The sequence below is a fragment of the Microcaecilia unicolor genome, chromosome 3, assembly GCF_901765095.1.
Source record: "Microcaecilia unicolor chromosome 3, aMicUni1.1, whole genome shotgun sequence".
Classification (NCBI taxonomy): Eukaryota; Metazoa; Chordata; class Amphibia; order Gymnophiona; family Siphonopidae; genus Microcaecilia; species Microcaecilia unicolor.
Genome location: NC_044033.1, coordinates 152,379,584 through 152,392,547, shown reverse-complemented (window position 1 = coordinate 152,392,547; position 12,964 = coordinate 152,379,584). Strand labels below are relative to the sequence as shown.

The 12,964-nt window shown below is 42.1% G+C and overlaps 1 protein-coding gene across 2 annotated transcripts in view; it reads right to left on the bottom strand.

Moving 5' to 3' along the window:
• SMOC2 (SPARC related modular calcium binding 2) overlaps positions 1 to 12,964 on the bottom strand; it is a 220,553-nt gene that overhangs the window by 146,667 nt on the left and 60,922 nt on the right. For both annotated transcript variants that reach the window (XM_030196489.1, XM_030196488.1), the window contains exon 2: positions 1,474 to 1,645. In XM_030196489.1, coding sequence (XP_030052349.1) covers positions 1,474 to 1,645 — 172 coding nt within the window. The remainder of the gene's footprint in view (positions 1 to 1,473; positions 1,646 to 12,964) is intronic.

Here is a 12,964-nt window from a genome sequence, read left to right as displayed (position 1 = left end):
AACACCACATGTGAGAGGGTAAGGGGAAGTGGTGGAAGAACTAGTGAGTACCCTAAAAGATCTGTTTGACAAGAAGGAGGAGAACCAGTTCAGAACCGTTCCACATATTCCAAGAGAAGAAAGATGGGACAAAAAGGAGATTGTGATTACCAAGTCAAAAGCTGCAGAGAGGTCAAGGGAAACAGCAAGAACTACTCTGTGTTTATCTAAGTGAGAGTAAATTTTATTTAATACAGCTGTTAAGACTGTCTTGGTGCTAAAGTTAGGTCTAAATCCCGATTGCCCCGGGTGAAGTGCCACTATTGTTTCAGTGTAAGCTGATAGTTGAAAAAATACTGTTTTTTCTAAGAGATGAAATATAAATTTGATGCTGGAAAATAGTGAGCAGGGATCTGTGGGTCTTAAGAACATAAGAGTAGCCATATTGGGTCAGACCAATGGTCCATCTAGCCCAGTATCCTGTTTTCCAAACAGTGGCCAAGCCAGGTCACAAGTACCTGGCTGAAACCCAAATTGGTATTGTGACAAATAATCTGTGATGATATATTCATTTTAATCATTTGCCACAATAATCGTATTGGTAGGATTAAAAGAATGGGTTTCACTACAACTACTAAAATGTAATACTAATAAAACCAAAGTGCTTTGGCTAGGCAAACATCAAGACCTATTACCCAGGTGCCATACCATTAAGAGCAAATGATTATTTATCTGTACAACTAAGATTCTGGGAAGCATTTTGACCTCTTCATTATCTTTGGAGTGCCAGGTAAATGATCTTACTTAGTAAGTCTTTTTACAGATTGAAACCACTTAGAACAGTTAGACCCTATTTTTTTGAAAATCACTTTGCTTTACTGAGTTAGATTATCTTAATGTATTATATTTTTGAATTTCAGCTAAGTTACAAAAAAAAAAAAAGACTCCATTTGCTAAGGAACACAGCATCCCATCTAATTTTTAGGCAAAAGAAATTTGATCAGGCTACACCCCTGTAAAAGGAGCTTCACTGGCTTCCAGAATGTGCTAGAACACAGTTTAAGTCTTCTTGTATTATTTTTATAAGATACTGCATGTTCTCCATCCACTATCTGAGGAAAATGTATACTTGAACATCAAGTGCTTAAACTTCCTTTCATTCAAGAAAGTTTTGGAAACATCCTTTCTTTTCCACGCTGTGCAAATCTGGAATAATCTACCAACAGTTGTAAAACAAATATCCAGTCTTTTCCTTTTGTAAAATATCTAAAAACATATTTATTTCAGAAATATCTAAGTAATAATTGATATTTACATGACTATTCTCTTTTTTGAGTTATTAGAATTTTTATTATAATAGGATTATTTTTATATGATTATTTTATGTGAGCAGCTTTGGACCTTCTGTGGGATTAAGCAGATTACAAATACTGAAATTACATTAGATTAATAAAACAGTTTTCTATGTTTGATATAGTCCCCTAAAGCACCTACCTTTACAGTTGCCCCTGTAGGCAATTTCCAGCCGAGGATCTTTGCATTTAGCTCGTAGAAATTCACACCTGGACAGAAAAGTCCTTCCATCAGATGCACACAGTGCTTTTGGTTGGGAGCCTATACAAGCCAGTCTGCACTCCCTGTCCTTGTCCTGATCCACTCTTAGAAACTAAAAGAAAACAAATTAGTTTAGTTTTGAGTTACATAATTTGGTTATGAAATCTCTAAACAACGTGAAATATAAAATATATAAATTGCAAATAAAAAGAATTATCATCCATTAAGGACTAGATTCTATATATCACGCTGAAAAATTCAGCACCAAAATGAAATTTGCTTAGGCGCATTCTATAAAGTATGCTTTAAGGCAAGGGCGTAGCCAAACAGCAAATTTTGGGTGGGCCTAGGCAAGAAGTGAGTGGGCACCAAATGTTCTCCCCCCCCCCCCCCCCCCCCCATGCCAAAAAAATATCTCAGCTGGTGGGAAAATGCTTCTCTCCACCTTGGTAGTCTGCAGCAGGCATGGGCTGAAAACGGAGCATGCGCAAGTGCCGGTGTCTTGTAGAGTAGCGTTTTCGTTACCATCAGGGAGAAGTCTTCAGCTGGCAGAGCTTGGGATCCCTACCAGCTACCACTAAACATGTGCTACTGTTGGGTGGGCCTGAACCCTAAGTGCAGGCCCACCTGTGGCTACGCCACTGCTTTAAGGGGCCTTTTACAAAGGTGCACCAAAAACTGGCCTGCAGCAGTGTGGACACGTGTTTTTGGCGCACGCTGGACTCTTATTGCACCAGGTCTGGAAAAATGGGATTTTTTAATGGGTGGGAAAATGGACGTGCAGCAAAATGAAAACCAACACGCGTCCATTTTCGGCCTGAGACTTTACTGCCACCTGTTGACTTAGTGGTAAGGTCTCACGCTCTACCCAGGTGGTAAGCATGCAGTGCGTGCCGACTGCTGTTTTCCACCAGGTAGGCGCCCTGTGGTAGAAAATAGGAAATATTTTCTACTGCGTGTTTTCGGCGTGCGCAAAATTCAGAATTACTGCAAGGGCATGCTTTGGGCATCACTGGAATGTGCATAGGCAAAACATTTTCACTTTGTTTTCAGAATTTTTGGAACGTTGCCTAATTTTTGGTTGTTTTTTCACTTAACTTCAAACGTTTGTCTTCATAAAAGATTTTTAATGCACATTAAACCTTTTTAGTGCACACAAATCAATTGCATATGCATTATTTTGATTTTCCATACTTAAAATTAAGGTACATTAATGAACTGAATGCGCACTAAAAACTGCACATCTTTAAGCATAAGCACAAACTGCAAAGTGGTGGGTACATTCCCAGGAGAGAACTGGGCTACAAGACTTTATCCTTGTAGATAAATGGCATTCTTTTCTGTATTATTACTTTTGTAATTGTACCCTCATTAATGGCATGTCCTTAACCAGAGTATCAAATCAATGTACAGTGGGGGAAATAAGTATTTGATCCCTTGCTGATTTTGTAAGTTTGCCCACTGACAAAGACATGAGCAGCCCATAATTGAAGGGTAGGTTATTGGTAACAGTGAGAGATAGCACATCACAAATTAAATCCGGAAAATCACATTGTGGAAAGTATATGAATTTATTTGCATTCTGCAGAGGGAAATAAGTATTTAATCCCTCTGGCAAACAAGACCTAATACTTGGTGGCAAAACCCTTGTTGGCAAGCACAGCGGTCAGACGTCTTCTGTAGTTGATGATGAGGTTTGCACACATGTCAGGAGGAATTTTGGTCCACTCCTCTTTGCAGATCATCTCTAAATCATTAAGAGTTCTGGGCTGTCGCTTGGCAACTCGCAGCTTCAGCTCCCTCCATAAGTTTTCAATGGGATTAAGGTCTGGTGACTGGCTAGGCCACTCCATGACCCTAATGTGCTTCTTCCTGAGCCACTCCTTTGTTGCCTTGGCTGTATGTTTTGGGTCATTGTCGTGCTGGAAGACCCAGCCACGACCCATTTTTAAGGCCCTGGCGGAGGGAAGGAGGTTGTCACTCAGAATTGTACGGTACATGGCCCCATCCATTCTCCCATTGATGCGGTGAAGTAGTCCTGTGCCCTTAGCAGAGAAACACCCCCAAAACATAACATTTCCACCTCCATGCTTGACAGTGGGGACGGTGTTCTTTGGGTCATAGGCAGCATTTCTCTTCCTCCAAACACGGCGAGTTGAGTTCATGCCAAAGAGCTCAATTTTTGTCTCATCTGACCACAGCACCTTCTCCCAATCACTCTCGGCATCATCCAGGTGTTCACTGGCAAACTTCAGACGGGCCGTCACATGTGCCTTCCGGAGCAGGGGGACCTTGCGGGCACTGCAGGATTGCAATCCGTTATGTCGTAATGTGTTACCAATGGTTTTCGTGGTGACAGTGGTCCCAGCTGCCTTGAGATCATTGACAAGTTCACCCCTTGTAGTTGTAGGCTGATTTCTAACCTTCCTCATGATCAAGGATACCCCACGAGGTGAGATTTTGCGTGGAGCCCCAGATCTTTGTCGATTGACAGTCATTTTGTACTTCTTCCATTTTCTTACTATGGCACCAACAGTTGTCTCCTTCTCGCCCAGCGTCTTACTGATGGTTTTGTAGCCCATTCCAGCCTTGTGCAGGTGTATGATCTTGTCCCTGACATCCTTAGACAGCTCCTTGCTCTTGGCCATTTTGTAGAGGTTAGAGTCTGACTGATTCACTGAGTCTGTGGACAGGTGTCTTTCATACAGGTGACCATTGCCGACAGCTGTCTGTCATGCAGGTAACGAGTTGATTTGGAGCATCTACCTGGTCTGTAGGGGCCAGATCTCTTACTGGTTGGTGGGGGATCAAATACTTATTTCCCTCTGCAGAATGCAAATAAATTCATATACTTTCCACAATGTGATTTTCCGGATTTAATTTGTGATGTGCTATCTCTCACTGTTACCAATAACCTACCCTTCAATTATGGGCTGCTCATGTCTTTGTCAGTGGGCAAACTTACAAAATCAGCAAGGGATCAAATACTTATTTCCCCCACTGTAACCTTAAGGTTGAAACTTAGACCTTCAGGGAATATTTTCTATTCTCTTCCTGCTCTTCAGGTCTGGATCTTTTTTTTTTTTTATTTATCTTTATTAACACCAATACGAGACATAACTCTACAGAATCATATTTCTCACTCTCTTCTCCTCTGAAGGATCAGAAGGTAGACTAGTTCCCATTCCAGCAACCTAAACAGCTCTGGTACTGCTTTCTACTCCTTCCTTCTCCAAGTGCATTGGCTGGGCTAGCCAAAGACTCTCTTCCCTTTGCTGAGTGGTACAATGGCCAGGGAAGCAGGAGCCAAAGACAAGAAATTCAAACAGGGCTGGAGGTTATATATGTCACCGTTATCCTTCTAAAAGGTGTCTCCTCCCTCCATTACCATTCTGCTCTGGAAAGACCCTCCTTTACATAGTAACATACATAGTAGATGATGGCAGATAAAGACCTGTATGGTCCATCCAGTCTGTCCAACAAGATAAACTCGTATGTGCTATTTTATATGTATACCTGGCCTTGATTTGTCCTTGCCATTTTCAGGGCACAAACCATAGAAGTCTGCCCTGCACTAACTTTGCTTCCCAATCACCAGAGTTGCCACCCAATCTCTGCTAAGCTTCTGAGGATCCATTACTTCAGAACAGGCCTCCTTTATGTTTATCCCACGCATTTTTGAATTCCGTTAACGTTTTCATCTCCATCACCTCCCACGGAAGGGCATTCCAAGTATCCACCACTCTCTCTGTGAAAACATACTTCCTGACATTTTTCCTGAGTCTGCCCCCTTCAACCTCATTTCATGTCCTCTAGTTCTACTGCCTTCCCATCTCCGAAAAAGGTTAGTTTGTGGATTAATCCCCTTCAAATATCTGAACGTCTATATCATATCACCCCTGTTTCTCCTTTCTTCCAGGGTATACATGTTCAGGTCAGCAAGTCTCTCCTTGCATGCAAATCCCATACCATTTTTGTCACTTTTCTTTGCACTGCTTAAAGTCTTTTTACATCCTTAGCAAGATATGGCCTCCAAAACTGAACACAATACTCCAGGTGGGGGCCTCACCAATGACTTGTACAGGGGCATCGACACCTCCTCTGGTTACACCTCTCTCTATACAGCGTAACATCCTTCTGGCTACAGCCACCGCCTTGTCACACTGTTTCGCCACCTTCAGATCCTCAGATACTCATCATCCCAAGATCCCTCTCCCTGTCTGTGCATATCAGACTCTCACTGCCTAACACATACATCTCCCGTGGATTTCTACTCCCTAAGTACATCACTTTGCACTTCTTTGCATTGAATTTTAATTGTATTTACAAATAGATACTCCAGACTAATATTGAAACTGTATCAAACATATTTATTAACACACATAATCTCACTCCTACCACATTCATACCACTCAATCATACTACTAACAGCCAAATTTAATTTTTGCTGAAGATAATAATACAAACACATAGCCCTATAGGCCTAAATAATAATATGTTCAAAAGACAATAAATGTTATCAAGTCCACTCTGTCAACAGTGTCCCAAAAGCACGGATAGACAACAGAAGGCTTCGCGATCACATAGTGGAGGAGTGGCCTAGTGGTTAGGGTGGTGGACTTTGGTCCTGGGGAACTGAGGAACTGAGTTCGATTCCCACTTCAGGCACAGGCAGCTCCTTGTGACTCTGGGCAAGTCACTTAACCCTCCATTGCCCCATGTAAGCCGCATTGTGCCTGCCATGAGTGGGAAAGTGCGGGGTACAAATGTAACAAAAATAAAATAGCTTCAATCATCCAATGAATCATCACAGTCACAAACCAAACATTGAGCATGTCGGCCTTCCAAGCAGATAAATTGCACTGTGTCCTCTCACTGGAATTAAGTTCTTCAAAGCCATCAGAACAGACAAATAGCACGAAATGCCATGATCACTCAGAAGCCATTTGACCAGCTGTTAAAAACAGTTAAATTGCTTCTCTGCTCCCAATGCGAGATCGCATTTCGTACATCTTCTTCAGGAGAAGCAAATAAAATCACTGCAAACACAACATCAAAAGTAAACCTACCAACTAACCCAATAACTATGTGATCAGGAGGTCTGTAGACAACCTCCATATGGACAGAGGTTCCATCATCTCTTTTTAAGGTGATCCATATCGCTTCTTCCTTTCCCCAGGCCTCTTTCATTTCAGTCATTGTGATATCATTTCTCATATAAAGAGCTACTCTTCCACCTTTACGACCACCTCTATCCTTCCTAAATATAGCCTGGTAAGTTTGCATCACATTTATGGGAATCACTGAGCCATGTCTCTGTGATTGCAATAAAGTCTAAGTCTGCCTCTAAGATCAGGGCTTGCAGATCATGAATTTTATTGCTTAGAATTGCAAACATTTGTGGGCATCGCTTTCCATCTACATTTCAGTGGCATTTTTGTTTAGTCTCACTTTCTGCTGTGTTGGTAAGAAGTGGTTTGCTAATATTGTTGTTTTCATTGCTTTCTTTTCTACTGTAACATCTTGTCTTTAGCTTTAGCTGGGGGTGACCACTGCCTCCCTATGCCACCCCGCCTTCTAGTTTAAATGCCTAGAAACATATTGTCTGAATTTCTCCACAAGGAGTTTTTTCCTGCCATCATTACAATATAGTCTCGATTTTTCCATGTATTGCCCCATCCTCCAATGTACCTAAAACCTTCTTGGTGACACCAGGCTTTGAGCCAGCTATTGAAATTTTCAGTACTTCACAATCTTTTCTCACCCTTTCCAAAGGTAGGTAGTACTTCAGAAAAGGCTATTGTTCGTACCAAAGGCTTTAACCTCTCCCCAGCTGCTGAAAAGCTCTCTGCGCTGCAAGTGAGGTATTACTGGACAGGTCATTTGTTCCCAGGTGGATAACAACATCAGTGTTTGACTCATTAGTTTCTTCTCTGATTATAGTCATTTTTTGCTTGGTACTCCTGGTAGCTGAGAAGCCTAGAAGGCATTTCACTTTGCATGGCCCCCTTTGTTCCAGAATCTGTGGGGGTACTAACAAGTCAAAGTCTGGTGTCTTAATAGAGCCATTAGAAATCTCTGCAAGTCAAATATAGACCAGAATCCTAGAGGTCTCTATAGTTGCTTGGGAAAGGTTTAGAGCATACTGAAACTAACTGAAATTTTCAAAATATTTGTAGTGAAAAGAATCTTTGAACTTAAAAAAAAAAACCCTCACCTTACCCCTTCTTCACTCTCTGCCCATTACTTCTCTATTCCTATTCGCTCTTTGTTATCATTTTTCCCCATTCCACCTACTGCTCTTATCCATCACCCATCTCTTATCCTCTTCCCTGTCTCCCTTACCCTTCTTCACTGTTAGCCTATCCCTATCCACCTCCTCTCCCTATTATCACCCTAGCCTTCTTTCACTTCTCTCCCTAAGTCTGAGATTTTTTTTTAACCATCCCATCTGCATCAAGTCAGCCCACCAAATAGCATCTTCCAACCCATGTTGACTGCTCCCTCTATATAATTCTGGCCAATTGGGTGTGTTTTCAGTATAGCTGCTTCTGCTTCCGGTCATGGTATTGAGAGAAGCAAAGCCAAAGAGATAGAAGTACTGCACAGGTGAAGTGGATCAGTTGTACAGTAAGGGCCAGATTCTATATAAGGTGCGGCGAGTAGCATTCGTTAAATTGTATGTGCGGTCAATATATGAATGCTACTCAATTGAGTAACGAGCCAATCCGTGTTGATAATTGGCCGACAACCACCATCATCTCTAATTGGCAATAATTGTAATCTATGCACGCTTCTCTTTAGGTGCATTCTAAAAAGAGTTGCATGTAAATTCCAACTCGCATAGCTGAAAAGGAGGCACGACCATGGAAGGAGTGTGAGCATGTCAGGGGCATTACTCAAATTTACATGTGTTGATATAGAATTTGGGGGAATGAGCCTACATTTAGGCACAGGTATTTACACCAGGTTTTCAGTGATGTAAATGTTCGTGGCAAATGTAGGCGCGTTCCCCTGTCCTATGTGCTATTCTATACACCACGTCTAACTTTAGGCGCATGATATAGAATAGCTCTAGGTGCTTTAATCGGACGCGTCTAGATGTCATTTTAGATGTCATTTATAGAATCTGGCCCTAAAAGGGTAATTCTACAAGTGGGTGCCTTCATTTAGGCACCCCAAGAATGTGTGGGAGGCTCCTACTCTATAACAGCACCTAAGTCCCAGGTCCTATTATAAAATACTAACATTTACTCACCAGCGGTTACACAGGCCATAGGACTGTCATAAGCCTATGCACTTAAATGCATCAGGGACATGCATTGCTTACCATTTTTGTGCAAGTTACATGCGTAACTAGGAGCTTTACCAACTCTGAAAGTTTCCTCCATGGTTTGCCCGTGTGTATGTCCCCCTTGTATTTACATGCTATGTAAATTAGATGCACCGATACAGACTAGTGCTTAGGCACCCTGAGGACACTTTCAGAAATAAGTTTACATTTACGCATGTAAGTATTGTGTTCTATACATTTACAGATGCAAGGGGTGCATAAATGCAGGCACTTATATTATAGAATTGCACTTTAAGGGCCCACATTTGGATGCCGAAAAAAATTGGCACCCAGCATTATTCTGTTAATGGCACTCTGGGATGAGCGCTCTTTATAGAATAGCGTTGGGCACTGAATTCCACAGCAGCAACAACGAGGGTGAAAGTGGCACATTTCTTTGCATGAATGTGCCAACATGTGGATTTTGTGTTGCCTCAAGTTCAAAGTGGCTAATGGCGCTTTTTAGACCAAGATGATATTGGCCCTTCCCACACAAAGGTTTTTAGGCATGGTGAAAGACCTGCTCCACAAAGGTATCATAGGAGGCAGGTGATGAAGAGGAGACACTAACTAAATACATCAGGAGCAGCTCATTTTTCCCTCTGAGTCCCTGGCGACATACAAAATTCTCATTTCTTTACCAACTCACTCCTCATACTTTATCCAGTCCTTCTAATTCGAGTTTGGGTGCAGGCCGGGGTTGAATAAAAATCTGTAAGGCTGTAGGATGTTAGGCTGGGCTTGTTTCTGAATATCCTCTTAGCAGTCTGGGAGCAGTTTCTTTACCCACTCTCTCAAAAGAATACTCAGCACACCAAGGAACTATAATTTAATACAAAACTTTACTGAACTCTGCAACCGCAGTAAATCCAAAATTCAAACTCCTTATATACAGTCAGCATTTGGTTTAAGAGGATTTTCTTTTGTTCATCCAAGACTATTGGTTACAGGCAATTCCACTATTCAAACAGTTCCTTATAACAATCCAGAATTATATACAAATTTACAACTCCTCCAGTTCATTACCCATCCCTTTGAGCTACATAATCCGAGGCTGTGCTGATAGCATTGGTCACCAGCAATCTCCTATGGGATCAGACCAGACCCTCTTGTCTGTCCTCGGGTCATGGCAAGGGTGAAGACAATCAAAGACTATGTGCTTAAACAAACAAAAACTTTTATTACTTTTATTTACTTTAATTTTTTATTTATTTACAGTATTTATATCTCACATTTTCCAACTAGTGTTGTTTTAATGTGGCTTACATGGAACTAAGAAATACAATAAGATAGGAGATCTGAATTGCATAGAATCGAAGTGGCTTGAAGAGGAAAAGAGGGAGAAGTGAGGCAGGAGGAAATATGAAGGACAGGGGAAGGGTGGCAGGGTGGGGAGATGAATCTATTAGCATAAGCTAATGCGGGGTCGTGACCAGGCAAGGGATGGAGAGGACATTGCTGAATAAGAGTGATGACTATTCATAGCTGATTCACAATGGAACTTCATGGAAGGATGTTTTGAAGAAGTGGGCCTTGAGTCATTTACGAAAGACCAAGTAAGTATCTAGGCTCCTCAGTGCATTAGGGAGTGCATCCAGCTCTTAGTCCATAATTAGGTGAAGCCAGATGGGTAAACTGCATTGTATCATACACCTTGGCAGTTGGGAAAGTGAGTAGTCTTTTTAGTAACCGTAGTCACCAGCGAGTCCACCGTAGGAAGCCCAAAAAGAGCCAAATGAGGCTCTCCGACTGGGTAAAGGTGAGACATAGCCCTAGTTACTTTCAAAGAGCCATCTGGTTCAGACCATTGAGCCAAAATAAGCTCTTGGATGGAGTCATGCACCGGGAAAGCCCAAGACAGCTTTCTAGTACTGGCCATCTTAGGATTGAAGGAAGAAGCTGTAGCCACCTCAGGATCTTCAATACTGAAAGCCTGCAGAGCATCAGAAATGACAGCCGGGAGCTCGTCGTGGTAGACAATATGGACCACCTTAGGGTCATCTAACTCCTGTGGCAAAATACTTCCTTCCTCCAGATCTTCCACCTGAGAGGGCCTACCAGACCCCTCAGACTCCCCAAAAACAGAATGAGAATGAGACGGGAGGGAGACAACATCAGACAGAGAAGAGACCCGCCTGCGCTTGCAATCAGTAGCGAGCCAAGAAGAAGACAGCAAGTAGCCAGCAGAAACTGGGGCCTCAGCAGCTGAAGGAACCCCAGTCTGCAAGGACATGTCAGAGGACTCAGACAGGGCTCTTTTTAAAAGAAAAGCCCGATGCAACAATAAAACAAATTCAGGGGAGAAAAACTCACCCTGACCATCTGCCCCTGAACCCGAGGAAGCAAAATCACGAGGGTTCCTCGGAATATTGGGAGTGATCCCTGGTGCCCCCCTGCATTCACCATCACCTGCTACTGTGAGGTGCGTGTCACTCGGTGCTTCCAAGATGGCGCCAGCACCGAAATCAGCAGGGCGGGAAGAGTCTCTGCCAGACAAAACCGCCACACTTCCCAGACCCGACGAGTCAAGGCAGTTTGCACTGCAGTCCCGCTGCGGTCCAAACAAAATTGCGGTAATGCACCAAAAAATAAACTTACCCCGCTCAGAAGCACTGACAGCGGGAACCCTCCCAGGAGGAGCTGAGCAGCACGCTCCACACAGCTCTAGGACCCAAGCTATACAACTGTAGAATTCAGCCAGCACAATTGTATTTGTGGTGTCAACTATCCTCACTTCCCTTCACTGTTTGTTTCCAGTGTGTTGTACACAATTTGCATCATCCATTTTGCATTTTTTCCAAGATTCTCCTGCAAATTATTTCAATATAGTGTGGATTTCTTTTGGTGATTTTTTAATTCTCTGTGGAACAAACTGGGCAGAACCTCAAAATTATAGTTCCAAGCTCTTCAAGTTTCAAGTTTAATATTTGATATACTGCCCTTAGAACATTCCTCAGAGCAGTTTACAAAAATATATAAGTATAGTAGGAAAGGAAATACAAAGTACTACAGGAAAGAGAGATACGAGACATCCAGAGCAAGAACATCCCATGCTAACTGGAGAGCGCAAATTCAACAGGGTCAAGGGCTGTAGGCATCATTAAATAAATTTTAGATTGGATTTAAACTTTATAAAGGATTGCTCCAGATGTAACATAGGAGGAGGGCATTCCAGAGTGTAGGACTAGATATACTAACTATTTGGGTATGGATTAATTGAAGCCGAAGGGAACGGAAAGATGGAACCACCAGGCAATTGCTCTGGGAGGAGTGACGTGTTCTGAGTGGGAAGTAGGGTATAAGGAAATGTGATAGGTAAGGTGGAAGTCCTGTATGGTGCACTTTATGTACCAATGACAGCAGTTTAAAAATAATTCTGTAGGAGACAGTGTTTTTCACAAAGAAGCAGGGTGACATGATCAAGTTTTTTGGATCCAGTCAGTAGTATGATTGCAGAATTTTGCAAAATCTGGAGACGACGAATATCTTGAAAACAGGTGCCACTGACAGGATGCAAAAACAACAGAAAAATGGGCCTCACCTCACAACCCAGTCTTGTCAATAGAACCTGATCAGGCTTCTACTGGACTGGGGTAAAATATTCTTCTATGGAAGATTTGTTGCCTCCTACATGTGAAAAAAAGAATAAATGTTCTCAGAGAGCTATAGTACCATACCTCATATACATATCCATCCTAGGCCCTGAGGAAAGGATGTCACATCCCTGTTTGTTATAAAGTACATTTAACTCCGAGATTACAGCATAAAATGTGTTGCAGGTGAGTTTGATGAAGCATAGCAAATGTTGTTTCTTTACATTACTCAGTAGTATGAATTTCTGCGGAAGCATTATACGCTGTAAAAACACACAAAGGTATTTGTTACATCTCATTGTATGACTGAGGGATACCGCCTAATCTCATTTCATCAAGGTGTGATTTCTCCAGCATCTTCTCCTGGAGATGAACTGACAATCCTTCTGATCCAATAAGATGAGAGTTTCACACACACCATGAGATCAATTTTCAAAGAGTTTAGGGAACTAATTTTGAGAGCAAAATACTTCATTGTACCCCTCTGAAAGCCAGTACTAAATGT